The 22,015-nt window shown below is 37.9% G+C and overlaps 1 protein-coding gene across 4 annotated transcripts in view; it reads left to right on the top strand.

Moving 5' to 3' along the window:
- The window catches only part of snx14 (sorting nexin 14), a 116,966-nt gene that overhangs the window by 54,887 nt on the left and 40,064 nt on the right, over nucleotides 1-22,015 (top strand). For all 4 annotated transcript variants that reach the window (XM_077219645.1, XM_077219644.1, XM_077219643.1 and 1 more), the window contains 4 exons: nucleotides 5,608-5,800; nucleotides 5,906-5,989; nucleotides 6,076-6,176; nucleotides 7,325-7,433. In XM_077219645.1, coding sequence (XP_077075760.1) covers nucleotides 5,608-5,800; nucleotides 5,906-5,989; nucleotides 6,076-6,176; nucleotides 7,325-7,433 — 487 coding nt within the window. The remainder of the gene's footprint in view (nucleotides 1-5,607; nucleotides 5,801-5,905; nucleotides 5,990-6,075; nucleotides 6,177-7,324; nucleotides 7,434-22,015) is intronic.

The raw sequence follows: 22,015 nt of genomic DNA, 5'->3' as shown, positions 1-22,015 counted from the left end.
GTATACAGATGGGTGTTCAGATTATAATGACTGATGCTGATACACTGATACAGTATACAGATGCGTGTTCAGATTATAATGACTGACACTGATACACTGATACAGTACACAGATGCGTTTTCAGATTATAATGACTGACGCTGATACAGTATACAGATGTGTGTTCAGATTATAATGACTGACGCTGATACAGTATACAGATGCGTGTTCAGATTATAATGACTGATGCTGTCTACACTGATACAGTATACAGATGTGTGTTCAGATTATAATGACTGACACTGATACACTGATACAGTATACAGATGTGTGTTCAGATTATAATGACTGATGCTGTCTACACTGATACAGTATACAGATGCGTGTTCAGATTATAATGACTGACGCTGATACACTGATACAGTATACAGATGTGTGTTCAGATTATAATGACTGACACTGATACAGTATACAGATGTGTGGTCAGATTATAATAACTGACACTGATACAGTACACAGATGCGTGTTCAGATTATAATGACTGACACTGATACAGTATACAGATGCGTTTTCATATTATAATGACTGATGCTGTCTACACTGATACAGTATACAGATGCGTGTTCAGATTATAATGACTGACACTGATACACTGATACAGTATACAGATGCGTGGTCAGATTATAATGACTGATGCTGTCTACACTGATACAGTATACAGATGCGTGTTCAGATTATAATGACTGACACTGATACACTGATACAGAATACAGATGTGTGTTCAGATTATAATAACTGACACTGATACACTGATACAGTACACAGATGCGTGTTCAGATTATAATGACTGACACTGATACAGTACACAGATGCGTGTTCAGATTATAATGACTGATGCTGTCTACACTGATACAGTATACAGATGCGTGTTCAGATTATAATGACTGACACTGATACACTGATACAGTATACAGATGCATTTCAGATTATAATGACTGACACTGATACAGTATACAGATGCATGTTCAGATTATAATGACTGACACTGATACAGTATACAGATGTGTGTTCAGATTATAATGACTGACACTGATACACTGATACAGAATACAGATGCGTGTTCAGATTATAATGACTGACACTGATACAGTATACAGATGCGTGTTCAGATTATAATGACTGATGCTGTCTACACTGATACAGTATACAGATGCGTGTTCAGATTATAATGACTGACACTGATACAGTACACAGATGCGTGTTCAGATTATAATGACTGACAGTGATACACTGATACAGTATACAGATGCATGTTCAGATTATAATGACTGACACTGATACAGTACACAGATGCGTGTTCAGATTATAATGACTGATGCTGATACACTGATACAGTATACAGATGCATGTTCAGATTATAATGACTGACAGTGATACAGTATACAGATGCGTGTTCAGATTATAATGACTGACAGTGATACAGTATACAGATGCGTGTTCAGATTATAATGACTGACAGTGATTCACTGATACAGTATACAGATGCATGTTCAGATTATAATGACTGACAGTGATACAGTATACAGATGCGTGTTCAGATTATAATGACTGATGCTGATACACTGATACAGTATACAGATGCATGTTCAGATTATAATGACTGACACTGATACACTGATACTGTATACGGATGTGTGTTCAGATTATAATGACTGACGCTGATACAGTATACAGATGTCTGTTCAGATTATAATGACTGACGCTGATACAGTACACAGATGCGTGTTCAGATTATAATGACTGATGCTGTCTACACTGATACAGTATACAGATGTGTGTTCAGATTATAATGACTGACACTGATACAGTATACAGATGTGTGTTCAGATTATAATGACTGATGCTGTCTACACTGATACAGTATACAGATGCGTGTTCAGATTATAATGACTGACGCTGATACACTGATACAGTATACAGATGTGTGTTCAGATTATAATGACTGACACTGATACAGTATACAGATGTGTGGTCAGATTATAATAACTGACACTGATACAGTACACAATGCGTGTTCAGATTATAATGACTGACACTGATACAGTATACAGATGCGTGGTCAGATTATAATGACTGACACTGATACACTGATACAGTATACAGATGCATGTTCAGATTATAATGACTGACACTGATACAGTATACAGATGCGTGTTCAGATTATAATGACTGACACTGATACAGTACACAGATGCGTGTTCAGATTATAATGACTGACACTGATACACTGATACAGTATACAGATGCATGTTCAGATTATAATGACTGACACTGATACAGTACACAAATGCGTGTTCAGATTATAATGACTGACACTGATTCACTGATACAGTATACAGATGCATGTTCAGATTATAATGACTGACAGTGATACAGTATACAGATGCGTGTTCAGATTATAATGACTGATGCTGATACACTGATACAGTATACAGATGCGTGTTCAGATTATAATGACTGACACTGATACACTGATACAGTACACAGATGCGTGTTCAGATTATAATGACTGACGCTGATACAGTATACAGATGTCTGTTCAGATTATAATGACTGACGCTGATACAGTATACAGATGCGTGTTCAGATTATAATGACTGATGCTGTCTACACTGACACAGTATACAGATGTGTGTTCAGATTATAATGACTGACACTGATACACTGATACAGTATACAGATGTGTGTTCAGATTATAATGACTGATGCTGTCTACACTGACACAGTATACAGATGCGTGTTCAGATTATAATGACTGACGCTGATACACTGATACAGTACACAGATGTGTGTTCAGATTATAATGACTGATGCTGTCTACACTGATACAGTATACAGATGTGTGTTCAGATTATAATGACTGACACTGATACACTGATACAGTATACAGATGTGTGTTCAGATTATAATGACTGATGCTGTCTACACTGACACAGTATACAGATGCGTGTTCAGATTATAATGACTGACGCTGATACACTGATACAGTACACAGATGTGTGTTCAGATTATAATGACTGACAGTGATACAGTATACAGATGCGTGTTCAGATTATAATGAGTGACACTGATACAGTACACAGATGCGTGTTCAGATTATAATGACTGACACTGATACACTGATACAGTATACAGATGCGTGTTCAGATTATAATGACTGACACTGATACAGTATACAGATGCGTGTTCAGATTATAATGGCTGATGCTGTCTACACTGATACAGTATACAGATGTGTGTTCAGATTATAATGACTGACACTGATACACTGATACAGTACACAGATGCGTGTTCAGATTATAATGACTGACACTGATACACTTATACAGTATACAGATGCATGTACAGATTATAATGACTGACACTGATACAGTACACAGATGCGTGTTCAGATTATAATGACTGACACTGATACACTGATACAGTATACAGATGCATGTTCAGATTATAATGACTGACAGTGATACAGTATACAGATGCGTGTTCAGATTATAATGACTGACACTGATACAGTACACAGATGCGTGTTCAGATTATAATGACTGACACTGATACACTGATACAGTATACAGATGCGTGTTCAGATTATAATGACTGACACTGATACAGTATACAGATGCGTGTTCAGATTATAATGACTGATGCTGTCTACACTGATACAGTACACAGATGCGTGTTAAGATTACAATGACTGACACTGATACACTGATACAGTATACTGATGCGTGTTCAGATTATAATGACTGACACTGATACAGTACACAGATGCGTGTTAAGATTACAATGACTGACACTGATACACTGATACATTATACAGATGCGTGTTCAGATTATAATGACTGACACTGATACAGTACACAGATGCGTGTTAAGATTACAATGACTGACACTGATACACTGATACATTATACAGATGTGTGTTCAGATTATAATGACTGACACTGATACAGTACACAGATGCGTGTTCAGATTATAATGACTGACACTGATACACTGATACAGTATACAGATGCGTGTTCAGATTATAATGACTGACACTGATACAGTACACAAATGCGTGTTCAGATTATAATGACTGACACTGATACACTGATACAGTATACAGATGCGTGTTCAGATTATAATGACTGACACTGATACAGTACACAGATGCGTGTTCAGATTATAATGACTGACACTGATACAGTATACAGATGTGTGTTCAGATTATAATCACTGACACTGTCTATATCACTTATTGATTATATATTTGTTCAGAGCATTCTGTTTTGTAAACGATGCACAGTGTAATGGAGTTCACAAAGAAAACTTTGTTGAAAGATAAAGCAGGCAACTGTGTTGAATCTGACAGCAGCTACATTACAAACCGTAAATTAATGATTTCATAATGCTGTGGCCATTGATACTGTTTCCTATGCAGTGACGTTATCCGATCATAAGAGTGGCCATTTACTGACTGAGTTTCATACAGAGAGTGAAGGTTAAAATGAAGGTTAAAAATAATAGTTCTCAGGAAAAAAGAAAAGAAGAAAAAAAAAATATATATATGTGCTCCTGGCCGTAAATTTAGGTAGGGCAGATTCTGGGCCTTAGCGCTAGTTTATGATAAATATTTTGTACGTTTTATATTCTAATTACTGAACACATCAGACACACATTTGGCAGAATTCTAATGTCCTTGTGTTATTCAGCCTGAGGGTGGCACTCTAATGATGATTGACATACTTTATTACACGCAACGCATAGAATGCCATCATAGAATTGCCTTAATGTAGTATTTATTGGTTCTGAATGTTGTTTTAGAATATTACAAGTTGTGTAGGATTTCCAGAGAGGAAAACAAAAGTCATGTCTATTCTCAGGACAAACATAAAACAAACACAACAGAACTACTGTATATAAAGGCTATTCATATGACCACGTTTAAGCGAAAGAATTTATATTTACATTTTGATACGTTACTCCACATAGGAAGAACAGACATGCCCATGCCATTACCTATTGCAGACACATAACTGAAGTGGACTGATATCGTCTTTCATTTTTCACCACAGATTTACATTGGAAACCTGTGGGGCGCTGTAGAGCTGGGGAGGGATGACATTTTTATATATCCTGCTCACTTTACGACTTAAAATAGTCTACAAAATGCTGAACACAAACACAAACACATTTACAATTTATTATTAATTCAGTGTATATATATAGGTCTATCTTTGGATAAATATTTAAAAAATCATGGCCCTTTTAAAATAAGTTCATTATTAATGCTAATTATAAGTAAATAATATATTAAAGCATTTACATGTAGCATGTTTGTCTACTTTATACAGTTTTGAATGGAATTAAGTGGATTTTGACAACCTTTAACCATTCAGATTTGCCATTAATTTCTCAAACTCAGCATTTGTTTATTCAACGCTCAACGCTTTTAAAACATATTGTAAAAATAAACTTTTACTGAGCTTGCACACAAACACGCATGCATTTTAATTTGCACTGGAATCCATTTTGGTGCTAAAATTTTTTGAAATGGCTGGCTGAACATTTGCTGTTCTGTGCGGTCAGGTGGAGGAGGCAGTGATGGTGTTTGAGGACGACTCTCCAGTGCCTGTGGAGGGGGTTGGAACTCCAGGATCATCCCGCAACCTCTCCGCTTGGACCATCTCAATCCCTTATGTAGATTTTTCTGAGGACGAGGTTAAAAAAGAGCGCAACCCAGTCTTCTGCATCGACGTGGAACGCCACGACAGGAAGAATGGTGAGTTTTAAAACTACATTTAGACTAAATAAATAAACATTTTTTATTACGTCAATATCCTGTGAGAACAGAGCCACTTTGTGAAAGTTCTTGTTTGCTTTGTAGTGGGGCATGAGACAGAGAGCTGGTCTGTGCACAGAAGATACGTGGAGTTTTATGTGCTCGAATCTAAACTCACAGAGTTTCATGGTAAAGTTAATTATTGTCTCTCTCTTCATGACTGAGCCTACATGTTTGTGGTTTATTTATCTCTGTAGTTTGATTTTGTATTACAGGCCCATTCCAGGATGCTCAACTTCCTTCCAAAAGAATCATTGGACCAAAGAATTATGAATTCTTGTCCTCCAAACGAGGTGAATTTGAGGAATATTTAAAGGTAATTTACTCTACCTTGTACACTTGATTCATCTTATTAACAAAGTATAAACATCATCCGTCTGCCTTAAGGTTACATCAGTAAAATCAGTACATATAAATTTATGAAAGTAAATTACAAGCTCAAAGTCTCTAGCAGTGTGAGTTATAACATTACAACCAGTTTAATGCTAAATGGATATTAAACAAGGTAGAAAAATATCATAAAATTAACAATGATTTGCTGAAAGCATCATTTACTTAATGGCCTGGTTTCACAAACAGGGCTTAAATTAAGCCAGGTTTAGGCCTTAGTTCAATTAGGACATTTAAGCATCTTTAATAAATGTGCCTTAGAAAAAAACATTACTGATGTGCATCTTAAAACAAAACAATGGCAGTGACATATTATTTTAAGATATGTCAGTGCAAGCTGCTTCCAGTCAAAACAGCTCAAACATGCATTTTAGTTTGGGACTAAGCTTAAGCTTTGTCTGTGAAACTTGGAGAATATGTGAAAAGAAAAGGTGATCTACAATATTTACACAGAGATAGGCAGGAATATAACTTTTACAGTGTTAACCCTGCATTGCGATGCCAAACGTGTGAAGTGTGAATCTATGTGGTGTTAGAATGTTAAGGCTAGATGCTAGCAAAAGACAACCAATCGTGTGCCTCATATTCATGGGCTTTGTACAGTCACAGAAACACTGCATGTTGTATAAAGAGTCGTTACAGCATTTGATTGAAAAATGTCAAATGGCAGCAGAAAAAACGTCAGTTGGAATGAAGAAGAGAGTTTTGTTCTTATGTTTACAATCCGAAAGATGCATTCAGACAAAAACCTTGATAGTATATTCAGTAGTGTAATATGAGGATGCACAATGCTAGGGCCTTTATGTAAACAGATTGTCCAATCAATGACACTGACACCTTGAATATGCAAATAAGAATGTTAACCTAGGTTTTAGGAATGTACAGTGTTAAATGTATGAATACACAGGATTAATCGTTAACCCTGGTAAATTAACAGCAATGTAAAACGTGAATCAAGATAACCCAGGATTCCATTTAATAACTTAACTATTCCAAGTGTGAAAAGTCCTCAAATGTGTGTTAATTTGATGTAATGTAATTTAATAAAAAAAAATGTTTCTGTGTTTTCTCAAGAAACTGCTGCATCACCCTGAACTGAGTAACAGCCAGCTGTTGGCAGATTTCCTTTCTCCCCACAGCATTGAGACGCAGTTCAATGATAAAGCACTAGATGTCAACCTAGGTATGCTGAACCTCCCTTAACCATATGCACATAATCTGCTTAACTACACTACACCTCTAGTGGTCATGGTGGTCATTGAATAAAACGCAAAGAAAACAACCTATACATGAGAAATTGCTTAATAACTTAACATCCTTAACTAAAAATATACACAAGCTTAAAGTAATAGTTCACTTAAAAATGAAAATTCGGTCATCATTTACTGACCCTCAAGTTGTTAACCAAACAGTTAATGGGCCCCAATTGACTTCCATAGTAATTTTTTTTCCTACTATGGAAGTCAGTGGGGTTCATCAACTGTTTGGTTACCGACATTCTTCAAAATATCTTCCTTTGTGTTCAGCAGAAGAAAGAAAATCATACAGGTTTGAAACAACGGGTCAGTAAATAATGACATCATTTAAATTTTTGAGTGAATATTCCTTTAACAGAAAATATTCTGATAAGTGTTTTCCAACATTATGTTGGAAATATTAATGTTTTTTATGTCAGGCACTAATTTGCACTCTCATTAAGCTACGCAGTTGCGGGCTCCGCAATGGAGGCAAAGCAGATCCAAGAGAATAATAATAAAAAAAAGTATTAAAAAAAAATAAAAGGAAGGAAAGAAAATTACCGTGTGGGAGGGTTTTAGTGAAGTAATTAACCAGTATGAATCAAGTGCTGGGTATGTGATATGTAACGGTTGTTAAGCGCTGTATAGGTCTATATGACAAACAAATAAAGCCCATATCCTGCCTTTACTTGGGCTGAACGCATCTAATATGTGTGTTCAGGAGGTTGCAGTGAGGGAAACAGTGACAATTTAAGTTGGAAGGGGGTGAAACCAGTGATTAGGCTGTTAAGAAAAAGTAATTTTGCCAAACAAGAACTTGTGTTGATTTAAAAGAAGCCTTCTTCAGTGTAAAATATCATCACCATATCATACCATATCATCACGAGTAACTGAAAATTAGAATAATTGTAATGCGGCAGTTGGGTGCGGATATCTAAATCTTCAGGTGGGTGGTGGCGGTGGGTGGATGGATGTTTTGGTGGTGACGTTAGAGCTAATCTGAGCATCTCTAGTGTGGATTCAGTGGCGACTGCAGTGTTACCTGCAACCTCAGTCCCAAAGGCTTTACAGTGAACGCAGTGCATTGGATGGATGGTGGATGTACGGCTTACAAAAGAAATCTGTGTTCTTTTCATCTTCTCTCAACTCTTCAACCCTGTCACGTGACAAGGGAGTGACTGACGGCTAATATTAACCAATCTAAAATCTGCTTTAAGAACGTAAAGATGAAGTTTAATTGGTTATGTGATAAAATGGTGGACTAGCACTGTATTAGCTCACAGCAGGCAAATACTGTGCAGTAATTAGCAAACGTTTTGTAGAGAAATTAAAACAGGACGCACCTCAATTATTATTAGCACTCGCACAGATACTACCAAATATATTCTGAGATTGCACAGATTCAATTTGCAATCAAAGCGACCAAAATGTTCGCTTTTTCGAGCTTTGAAGTACATCTGCACCCTTGTATATTTATATTTATATATTTTTACTAATATAAAAAATTGGAAAAATTCTCACTAGGGGTGGGCTATATGGACTTATATCATGCTATAAACTATATCATGATATTTTCTAGTATCATCGATAACGATATCAACGACGATATAAATATAGTACCATTACCTTTTTTGGCTACAAGTGATAGCTGCATGTAGTCTTGAGAGCCTCAGCAACACAAACACTTATCTAAAGTAAAACATAGACCTGGCCATCATCAAATAGGCTCCTATAATATACCAATTACAAAAAAGAACAAGTAAAAAACAGTAAAAATCCAAACACCAGTCCTTGCAGAAATGGAAAAGTTTCAGATATACATTTCTTCTGTAAAAGTGCAGATAATGTTTAAATAGTGCAACTGTACTGAAAAACATCAGACAATAATAATTAAAATCAATTACAAGTTTGAAATGTAAAAAACTAACAATAATACTGATAAGATAAAAATACCTACTACAAATTCTATTACTAATAACAATATAAACTACACTAAGGATTGATTGATTGATGAACTGGGTTTATGAATATTAATCACTTCTGCGTTTGCGCTTTAGTTTCTGCTTGCTCATAAAGGCTGAATAATTCCAAATGAACTCCATTATTTTTTACAGGAAAATACAACAAATAATATCGTTTACATGTAGCACGTCAATTATGTGTCGTATGTAAGACTCTCTCGCTCTATCTTTGAGTATGTGAGAAACACTAAGCGCTCTTAGTAAACCGACAGCGAGTCATGCGCCTCACTCTAGTTTTTACTGTGTGTCAAATACACTGTGCATTCATTAGGATGAACTGAAATAGTGCGCTTTACCAGTTCCAGATTGTAGAGGGAGTTCCTTGTTTAGCGATAAACTCCTCCTCTGCTTCACGTCCACCTTCTGCCATAGTTGTTTTCGCTCTGCACGTGAGCTGCGAATGGGTCAAAAACAGAAGTACGTCATCAACTAGGCTTTATCGTTATTATTGTGGGAAGTCTAATTCTTATCATGAGTACCATGATACAAACTGAACTGTGAGTAATTTGAACCGATACACTGACTGAGCACTTATTAGGAAAACAGTCCTTGCTTTGCTCTCAGAACATCTTGGTTACTGTTATAACCCCCGTTCCCTGGTGGAGGGAACGAGACGTTTTGTCGATGTACGGATGTAAAATTAACCCTCTGGGGACCAAGGTGTTTTTGGGGCCCTTGGGATGTTTTGACATGCACTGACATTTGTGCTTTTTTCAGTTATTTATAAACATGTTAATGGCAAAGGTGTAAATTCACTATATAGCACAAACGGTGCTACCATAATATGTGAGCAACATGTATGTACATGTTTGTATTTTTAAGAGAATAATGTTTATGCGTGGTTATTGAAAAAAATTTAAATGAAAGTTGCTGAAATAAGACCACAAAACACATACTAAATATGTGTCCACAAGACTTTTGACTAATAGATGTTGTCGCTTCGAGTTCTGGCTTCAAAATGATGTGAAAATCATCCTGCCTAATTGTTCACATAAAACAAAACATTCATTTATACTTTGTATGACAGTTTTTTTGTCAGAAGAGGTTTATGTGTGGGAGTGGTAATGGCCTATCAATATTAATGAAATTCACACCAGGGGTGTGACAGACATTCTCCCAATGGCTAATGGCCCATCAAGTGAGGCAGTCTGAACGAAGAATGAGTGGAGATACAAAGGTTTTGTTTTTCAATCTGTTTTATTGTAATTCCTCTATGTGGAGAAACTAAATGTTCTAAATTTGCTCTAAGCAAATCAAATGTGAGTAAAATAAATACTTGTGGTCCAAGTTCCCGGGCAGGCAGGAATCTCAGAGTCTGTGGAACCATATCAATGTCAGTTTCTGTTTTCCTTGACAGAGTGGACTCCTTGTTGATCGTCTGAATGTTTGTCTTGGCCCTCTTTGCCACATTCCTATAAAATAATAATATTAATAAAGGTTGATCAAAGTACTATCAGCATGTCAGGGCAATCAGCATGTTGATAAAAAAAAAAAAAAAAATATATATATATATATATATATATATATATATATATAAGCTCTTTTATATTAACATTACCAGACAATAATTGTAATATTGTGCATGCATAACACATTTTTTGCAAAGCCACAGTAGTAGGTAAAAAATAGTAGAGAAATATGTACTTACTCTTTTTGATTTCCGTTGCTGTGTGTCCTGCGAGTTGCAGTGTAAGGCGAGAGTGAACAAGCTACATTCCTTTAAAAAAAAGTTTAAAACTATTATTATCATATATTTTACAGAGTACTATTCCAGCACATGCATAACTGATGGACATTGAGCAATGCTGATAAAGCAACACAATATAAGCTGTTTTATATTAACATTACCAATCAATAAATGTTATATTGTGCATGCATAACAACACATTTTTTGCAAAGCCACACAGGCACATATACATTTGTATCATCACTAAGTATATAAACAAAATGTAACTAACATCTGTAAAATAGTTGGTAAATATGTACTTACTTTTTTGATTTTTGTTGCTGTGTGTCCTCGTTGCAGTGGAAGGCGAGAGTGAACAAGCTACATTCCTTTTAAAAAAAGTTAAAAACTATTATTATCATATATTTTACATAGTACTATTCCGGCACATGCATAACTGATGGACATTGAGCAATGCTGATAACACAAAACATATGTAACATCATCAACCAATCTCCAAAAATAAATAATAAAGTCATACAGGCTCATATTGTATTGACAATATGTATAAACAAAATTGAACTAACATCTGTAAAATTGTAGGTAAATATGTACTTACTCTTTCTGATTTCTGACTGTGTTGCTAAGTGCACTCCGAGTTGCAGGCGGAGGTAGTGATGAAGCTACATTCCTTCTAAAAAAGTTGAAGAATATTATTACATAAATATAACCATAGTAGCATTAGTCTATAATGAATAACTGTTGTAAATAATTTTAGACGCGTGCAATAAGCCTATATGCGTGTCAATGGGCCATTACCGGAGAGGCACACCGCAAACAAAACACATTTGCGCAATTCATTAACTGGGTATATTTACACATTTCAGCACATTTACACACATTTACAACTGATATTTGATAGCATGCATCGTTAATGATAATGAGGCAGCATTTAAACTAGTCAAAATATAATCTAAACACCTACTAGGCCTATTTTCTAAAATAACTTCTATATTCTAGCTTTCATACATAATGATCTAAACATATAATTTACACATACATTTCTCCTAAACAAGGGGTTTACAGTGCGTAGCATATGCACTAAAAACAAAAAACATTTTTGACGTTGAAAAGGTACGAGATATTAAATTCATGGTATAGATATGCACTTTCATTAGATTGTGTTGAAAATATCAAATGTCTATACTGGCAAGTGGAAAATAGTCCACCCAGTATAATATGTAAGCTACACGTTTATATTGAATAGCTTGTCAACTAATGGAAGTAAGACTAAATACTTACCACGTAATAATTCTATCCACGGCTGGATCAAGTTGCTCTTCAAAATACAAATGGTCGTCATCAGAGTAGTCACGTTCTTCTGATGAAAATGTGGATTCTTCGTCGCTAGTATCCAGGACGAGCTGAAGAGCTTCCACACGTGCCATCTTCCCAACGGGCAGGTGACTGAGTGATGAAACTTGAAGCCTTTAATGCATTTGCTTGGGGGCGTTTACCTGTTTTGCATAGATGGCTTAACACATTATCTTGTGAATAGCGCGCTCCGTGAGTAGGCGTGCATGAATTAAAGTAAATGAGCTCGTAATCAGCTCGACTGGAATCACTCTATTTTCATACAGATTACAGAAGCTGAGAATATTTGTTTTTAATATAAATTACTTCATTTAAAAGATATGATCTCAAGCTTTATGCCCGTGGGTATGTTTGCCTGTTTGACTGAATTTTCATGGAGTTACAGATAATTTCCGATATGCATTTCAAATTGGAGAACGCCGACAGAGAGAGTGCAGAACTCGCATCATGTTAATTTTTCTTTATTTGGCAAGAAGCAAAACACTTTATTTTTATTGTGAGTATACAGAAAAAAAATAGAAACTGAAAAGGATCGATTGATGTATAACACGAAAATGAAAGGTCAAAATTAACAGAGCATTTTGAGTTTATTTTGCATTGCTAAAAAAAAACCGAGCAAAACGCGGGGGCGCGTTTTTGGTCCCCAGAGGGTTAAGAGCCCCAAACACTTCTGATACTTTGAGAAAAGGCTTAATGTGTTACTTACATAACCTCGATTCCCTGAGAGTAGGGAACGAGTATTGCGTAGTTATACGCAGTGGGAAAACTCCTTTTCTCGAGAATATTGAAGCCATTATTTCAAAACACATTGCAGCCGCACAGGGAGCACAGAGCAGAGCATCTAGCTCCCTTATTGGCTGTGTCCTGCAGAAACTGCACAAACCTATGGCGAGGCGGCTGAGACGCGCAAACCAATCGGGTCGCTTTGCGCCAGAATGGGCGCGGCATATGCCTATGTAAGCAGACCATTTCGCCTTAGAATAAGGTTAAATCGACTAAAGCGACAACACCTGAGCCAAGCGTAATAGCACGGCAGGCTAAGCAATACTTGTTCCCTCCCTACTCTCAGGGAACCGAGGTTACGTTAGTAACCGATTATGTTCCCTCTCGAGAACGTTCATTTCATATTGCGTAGCTATACCAAAGAGTATAGAAGAACAAGAGGCGAAATTCTGATGCTTTTTTGGAAACAGCCACTAGGTGGTGCTTCAGTAGCGCGGCCGCCATTTTGGGGTGAAAATTCCAACTGGAGTTACTGGACAACGGCACAGATAACAGTTAATCCAATCATTAAATACACATTTGAGGTAGTTTTTTCTTGCTTTATTGAGTATTTCCATTTTATGCAACTTTACACATTTATTACTATTATTAGTTACCAACTCCACTAGGCCTGAAATATATTTTGTACTTTTTACCCATACAAAAATGTAATGTATGGCCATATATGTTATATTTTAAATAGCATGATATATATCTGTACATACATTTGACTTATCTGAGAACACAATATAGCCTATGCCTGCAACATATATGAATATTTATGTGTCCAAACATGTGAAGAAAATATTTGAGTTAATTTACTGTATATATGATACCATATATCTGCATATATTACAGAGTATAGTATTTCTCGCATATATGGACAACATTAAGTACAAATATGTGACATACATATTTGTTTCCCACATATTTAATAAATGTATGTAAACATACATGCATGTGATACAGATGCATTGAAATAAGTACATATATTCATACATATATGCGTCTTAGGATTTAGGCAACATATAATTAACATTTATGTGCATATACAGGAAAATATGTGGCACTTACATGAAAACGGCCATTTTTGCTGTATTGTTTCATATATGTCTATGTGTTTTATATGCATTTTGCATATATTCTCATATAGGCAGCAGACATACATGGGCACTGACATTAGGCTATATACGTAATTTACTTATATAGACATATTACATTTCTGTATGGGTAATCCCCTGGATCATGCTACAAACAATGATCTTATAGAACACGATGGACAATGGCTGTGTTTTTTTGTTTACATAGTCTTGCTTTAACGGTCATTAATATAAGATAGTAGCTACTGCAAAAAACCCCCCCCAAAAAACAGTTGGCTGTAAAGCTATTCTATTGCTGTTATATATAAATATTGTCCAACATTCCCAATTATCTGATATAGCATGTCCTTTACTTACTGTTATATGTTGGTATTAATTCAGTGTTTGTAATGCTAATACTAAAGGTTTTGTGAGAAAAAAGTAGAAAACTTGTCTAAGTCTGTGAAATAAACTTTTAAAAGGGATTTGATGATCACTAGTCTAGTGATTGTATGTTATTCTATGTTGTCATCATTCAGTTTGGATTTGATCTTTAATGTAGGCTACTTTAAAAAGTGGATAGTGATGGGAAGTCCGGCTCTTTTCAAAGAATCGGCTTTTAGAGCGGCTCGTTCGCGAACGACACATCAACACTAGTGGACTGCCGAGGCGCTTTCACCCCAAAATGGCGGAAGGGTAGCGCCGCTGCTGGGCACTGGTGTTGCAATGGAACGTTCTATTGAGTTTTGCCTCTTGTTCTTCTATACTCTTTGGCTATACGCAGTGGGAACCCATTTCAAAACGATGTGCTATTAGCTAGCGACTTCGCCCTGAACCATTACCTGGGGCTAAGTGGTCCAAGGTCAACAGTAAAGTTTGAAAGTCACAATTCCCTCCAGGACCTGACAAAGGTTGGGCCCTTTATTAAGTTATAATGTTTCAGAGGCTCGGGCCCTTTGGGCCGAAGCCATGCTATTAGCTAGCGACTTTGCCCTGAACCAATACCTGGGGCTAAGTGGCCCGAGGTCAACAGTAAAGTTTGAAAGTCACAATTCCCCCCAGGACCTGACAAAGGTTGGGCCCTTTATTAAAGGGCACCTATTATGCAAAATTCACTTTTACATGGTGTTTGAACATAAATGTGTGTTGGCAGTATGTGAGCAAAACCACCCTAGAATGATAAAAATCCACCCAGTGTTTTTTTTACAATCTCATGTCACGACCTCGCCGTCTAGGGTTAGGAATGCCGATGACAAAAAAAAAAATTGAATTGAAATATCCCTTCTCCTGTCCCAGATCACAAAAAAAGTACCACAAAAGAAAATAGTGTCAAGATTAAGCTTTTTTTATTTACTCAGAAATAGAAAAGCAGAAAGCGTGAATCTTCAGGAGGGGTTCAAGCCAAAATAACAAACCAAAAGGGGATTCTACCTAAAAAGGAATTAAATGCAGCTTACCTAACAAATGAAAAATATCCCCAAAGAAAATACAACAACCTTCGCTTACTCCCTAACTAACAAATAAACAAGAGAAAACAATGAATAAAGAAAAGAATGGCAACCTCCTCCCTACGGCTTTCAAAGTAACAATTTAAACATTAGTCTGATGACATAAGTCAGCGACAAAATAAACAGAGAAAAAAATATATTTAAATCAATGAACAAGAAAAGAAAGAAACTTACGACATTCAGATAAATAAATAAGTAAATGTCCTCATAGTTACACCGTGAGAATCCCACACAGGGAGAACCCACTAAAAGATCAGCACACCAACGCTACTGATCTAGGCAAAATGTCTGGGGCAGGAGACAAAGGACAACGGAGCTCTACGACGCGCGTGCAAAAGGAGCTCTCTCTCACTGCAGTCTTTCTCAGCATTTAAACGCCCCCGCTCCTCATCGTAATCTGCCGCAGCTGAACCCAATCAAGCTCTGCACAGAGGGAGAGAGAGAGAGGGAGAGAGAGAGAGAGAGAGAAAGACAAAAACGGACAACGAACTGCACAGCATATAAATGCACAACATCAATAAATCAATAACATAAAAATAACAGTACGTCCTGGGACGTAACACCCCCACCCTTAGTTACAAAACCTGATTTGTAAATGAATTAGGTACATCAACAATTCACGGCGTTTTTAACGGTCAATTAAGCATCACTAGAATACGCCGTCGACAATACATCAGCCACGACATTATCTGCACCTTTTTTGTAGCGTATATCCAAGTTATACTCTTGTAAGATGAGTGCCCATCTCATCAAACGCTGGTTAGAATTAGCCATACGCGCCAGAAATATTAGAGGGTTGTGATCTGTGTATGCCACAATGCGATCACCAGAACTCAAATACACCTCAAAGTGTTGGACGGCCAGCAGTAACGCCAGTGCCTCTTTCTCTATGGTGCTATAGTTTTTCTGACACCGGGTACATTTCTTTGAGAAATAGCTCACTGGATGTTCGATACCAGCGTTATCTGTTTTGCATCAGCACAGCACCGGCGCCATGAGCACTCGCGTCCACCTGCAGGCTGAAAGATTGAGTGAAATTCGGGGCAGAAAGCACAGGAGCATTACATAGTAAATCTTTAGCAGAAGAAAAAGCGGATTCACATACTTCGTTCCACACAAATGTTCGCTCAGTACTTAAAAGGTCAGTGAGGGGTGCAACCACTGTGGCAAAATTCCTGCAGAATCCCCTGTAGTACCCAGCCATTCCTAAGAAACGCCTCAACTCGCGTTTATTAGTGGGTGAAGGAAATGTAACAACAGCTTCAACTTTAGCCTGAACAGGCTTAACATGGCCTTGCCCGACTAGTTTACCAAGACAAGTCACTACTGCTCTGGCAAACTCACACTTGCTGAGGTTGTTAAGGATGCTTCAGCCAAGCGTTCCATGACTGAACTCAGGTTACATAAGTGATCTTTCCATCTCATGGAATAGATCACTACATCATCTAGATACACTTCACAATTTTGTACCTCTGATAACACAATCTGCATTAAACGTTGGAATGTGGCAGGTGCGTAACGCATCCCGAAAGCCATTACCGTATATTGCATGAATGCATCAGGCGTGACAAAGGCGGAAATTTCAGAGGCGCGCGATGTCAATGGCACCTGCCTGTATCCCTTTAAAAGATCGAGTTTAGTTACATAACGTGAAGAACCTACACTATCAACACAGTCCTCCATTCTGGGAAGAGGAAAGGAGTCAGCTTTGGTGACATTATTAACTCTGCGGAAATCAGTACAGAATCGGAAAGAGCGGTCAGACTTGGGCAAAAGTATACAAGGCGAGCTCCATGGACTCTGGCTGGCCACAGCAAAGCCATTATGCACCAGATACTTAACTTCGTCTTTCATGGCTTGACGTTTGTGCGGGTTAACACGATATGGATGTTGTTTAATTGGTATGCTTTGACCCACCTCAATATCATGCTTCAATACATTTGTCTGTGAAGGAACATCATTAAATAACCTAGGATAGATGTAAATCAATTCAACAATATCACTACGCTGATTCTCAGACAAATAAGAGAGATGAGACGGCAAGTTGGCCAGAATACCAGAGTTTGAAAGTTTTCCACAAGAGGCTTGGGCATCCTTTCCAATTAAACCATCTGTCTCGACCACATAAATGGAAGGCACATCAATAGTATTAACAGACAGGGTTTCAACTACAGGGTTAACTTCAGGCACATCTCTGGAAACATACGCTTTCAGCATATTCACATGGCAGACTCTGCTTTTACGACGTCGATCAGGAGTTAAAACTGTGTAGTTGGTATCACTCAGTTTTTTCAAAATTAATCCTCAAGTGTGGATCGATCCAACGTCACCTCCAGTAGAAGTAAGTGTATTTTATGATTTTTGAGCAAATAGTCATTTCAGTCGATGTCAGCCAATTCAACAACAAATGCGTCTAAAGTTGTTGTCGTCGTCGTAGGATGTCTGTGTATTAATTTAAACCTTGTTTGTATAGTGTGTGACCACACGTTTATAAATATATTTTTTAAAGATATTGTATTAAAAACTGTGCATGTTTTCTGTAAAGACAAGACATCAAAATTTCTGTTTCATCCGTCTTGTAACCTTCCATACAACAAATAGCGTCAGACAGTTTTATGTCACGTATTATTTTTTGCAACAATTACAAATGTAAATAAATTAATACCTGTTCTATCTCCCTGCAGCATATATTTTCTTGTTCTGTAGCCATCTTCTCACATTTGCCACATAAGCACCTGTACGACAAGTAATGTAAACATGACGCAACAGGTCCCTCGCATAAATGTAATTTCGTTTATACGTAGCAAACGTTATCACAGTATTTGTGTTTGTAGTTTCAAAAAATTGCGCCAACGTTATCACAGTTTGTGTGTGTCTGTGTGTGTGTTGCACATCCATAATTGCAAAGGGGACGCGATTATAACTCTATAAGTACATTCATGCATCAAATAACTATTCCGAGTCGTCCTTGTCCATTCTCATTTGTGTTTCTTCTGCCGGAGTCTCTTCATAATCTGGGTCTGATTCCGTTCAAACATGTATGGCTGAATGCCATACAAAACAGCGGGTCTCACACTCTCAGCCATTCTGCTTCTACCGACTGTTGTTTGCAAGTTACGCCCTCATCCAAAGGTTTGGCGGGGATATGCAGCTCATTTACATTTAAGTTGGTACACACCAAAACAGCTCTTTTTAAAACAGGCCACAAAAATGACATTTTCAAATGGTTATAATAAATTAATTGTGGGGTATTTTGTGCTGAAACTTCACAAATACATTCTGGGGACACCCGAGGCTAATATTACATCTTGTAAAAAGGGGCATAATAGGTGCCCTTTAAGGTATAATGTTTCAGAGGCTCAGGGCCCTTTGGGCCGAAGCCTTTGATAGAAAGTACCCGTGCCTGCAGAGCAGGGACTTTTGGTTATAGAATCTCACAAATGTGGACGGTGAGGACCAGCCTGTTGAGGACACAGATGTCTTCGATTGGTACACCACTGGACCAAGCCCATGAGGAGGCCGTGCCTCTAGTGGAATGAGCTATAACACCTATGGGGCATTGAAGGCCCATGGAGGTGTAGGCTAGAGAGACAGCGTCTACAATCCATCTAGAAAGTCTCTGTTTTGTGACTGGCAGACCACCAAAACACACAAAGACTTTCTGACTTTCTGAATGTGGCGGAGTGCTCTAGATAGATTCTGAGAGCCCTGACAGGGCAGACCAGATTCAAATTATTATCATCTTCCGACGGGGGAAGAGCTGATAGCAATATCATCTGGGCTCTGAACGGTGTTGAGAGCACCTTAGGAACATAGCCTGGCCTAGGTCTGAGCATGCCTCTTGAGTCGCCAGGCCCAGACTCAAGGCATGCGGCACTTATGGAAAGCGCTTGCAGTTTGCTTATTCTTTTGACCGACACCAGCGCTAGCAGAAGTGTGATTTTGAGTGAAAGCGGTTTAAGGTCAGCCGTCTGGAGCGGCTCAAACAGGTGTCCTCTAATGTCCCTGAGGACCATAGATAGGTCCCAGGAGGGGTCGAGGCGGGTTGAGTCTCCTGGCCCCCTTGAGGAAACAAATGACCAGGTCGCTTTTCCCCATGGAATGGCCAACCACAGGGGCGTGAAAAATACTTCGAGCGTGGAGGGGGTCCTGCCCTTGCCCCTGTAGCAGCTCCTGAAGAAAAGAACGTACTAGAGGTACTTCACATATGTGTGGGTCTACGTTTTGTGCTGCACACCAGCTTGCGAACGCTGACCACTTGAGGGCATAGAGGCCTCTGGTAGACGGTGCTCTAGCTTCAATCATGGTATTTTGGACTCTTAGCACGACCGGCAAGGGGTGATGTCATTCTGCAGGGCTTGAATGGGTGGACCGCCTTAGTTCTCCATCCGCTAGAGGTGGGCGGGCAGAGATGCGCTGCCGCAGCTTCCTCTTCCTCCTTCCTCTGTTGAAGCCCTTCTCCTCAGCGCCGTCAATTGTGGAGAGCGTTATGGAAGTTGATGTCTTTAAGTGAGCCAAGTAAGGGGCGAGCCATGATTTAGGACCACTCGATGTCGAGGCCTTTGACGGCTTTAGTGAGGATGCGAATAAGTTTAGCATCTCCGCTAGCTCTAACGCCGTCTCCGCTGGCTTGGGATTGAGGGGCGGGGTCAACTGTCGAGCCCGGCCAGCAGGGCTCGAAATTGCGACCGTTTTGGTCACATATGCTCCTGAAATTTAATCTGTGCAACGTTAAAATATATTTGGGAGCATTTGTGCGAGTGAAAATAATGGTTGTGGTGCGACCTGTTTTTATTTCTCTACAAAATGTTCGCAAATTGCATTTTTTTGGCAACCGCCAAAGCCTTATTTGATCGGTGAGTGATAGATGACTGACTGCTGCGCTTGAGACAGGGCTCATGTTAAAGAAGAAGCATAGAGAGAGAGAGAGAGCAGGTTACGCGCGCGCACTCTCACCGTCTTCAAACTGTCTTGCTCTCCCTTCCTCGCGCATATTAATCGAAATCAATTGACAACAGACACGATGGTAAAAGGTAAGAAGACCGAAGTTTCACGTGGAGCATTCAGAGATTTTCCTCCTGAATTACCGCAGGGTGTGAATTCTCCAAAGAAAAAAAAAGTTTTTCATTTCATAATTTCATCATTAATAGTAGCCTTATTGAAATCAAAAGATGTATTTGTTAACATTAGTTAGCCCAATGCACTGTGAAGTAACATGAACAAACAATCAACAGCTGTATTTTTTATTAACTAAGATTAACAAAGATTAATTAATACAGTAACAAATGTATTGTTCATGGTTCATGTTAGTTAGCCTAATGCATTAACTAATGTTAACAAATCAAACCACATTTACTCAGAATACCTCTTAAAATGAGAATGTAAGTGAGCATACCCCATTTATTTTTAGTAAGAGTGGTTAGGAAGATTTAACCTTAATAAACTATAGTATTTTCAGGTTATTTATATGACAATGTGAAGAAAACTCACCAAAAAAACTAAACTTTTAGTTTAGACTGGAGTGAGGTGAAACCAGAAAAAAAAAGTGCAAATCAAGTTGTTGTTAGCTAGCTGCTAGCTGCTAAATGTATTTGATTGTACATGGTAGAAAATTAGTTAAAATAAACTTTTTAATGCTACTTTTTTATTATAGTTTTTGACATTGATATGATGATATACCAAAATAATTATTAGGTTTAGCAAAGAAGGATTTTATCTTACAAAGCTATGAAATACAGTGGTAAAATCACAGCTTAAACCAAAAAAAAAAGCGAGGGCAAGAAAGGATGACAGTGCATCGGCCACCACCGAAAACCAATACATTTTAAGCGCGAGAGCTTGGTTAAACAAGGAGAGAGTGACAAGCACAAAAAAATGCAGGGACAAGTGTGTGGAAAACGAATCAGGATCGATTATTAAAGCTTTTATTCACCAGAATGCTGCCGGTCGTTCCACTCTACTGGCAGAACTAATCGTCAAATTTGGTGGGTGCTCCTAAATTTTTGCTGGTGCACCTAACTTTTTGAAGTGCTACCAAGTAAAAACGTTAATTTCAAGCCCTGCCGGCCAGTCTTCTCCCTCCGATGCAGCTAGAGACAGGCTGTCATCACCATCTTC

Source organism: Siphateles boraxobius, unplaced genomic scaffold, assembly GCF_051911475.1.
Source record: "Siphateles boraxobius isolate OS27281-9 unplaced genomic scaffold, OSU_SipBor_1 8, whole genome shotgun sequence".
Lineage (NCBI taxonomy): Eukaryota > Metazoa > Chordata > Actinopteri > Cypriniformes > Leuciscidae > Siphateles > Siphateles boraxobius.
The sequence above is the reverse complement of the archived record's forward strand: the minus strand, read 5'-3'. Positions and strand labels throughout refer to the sequence as shown.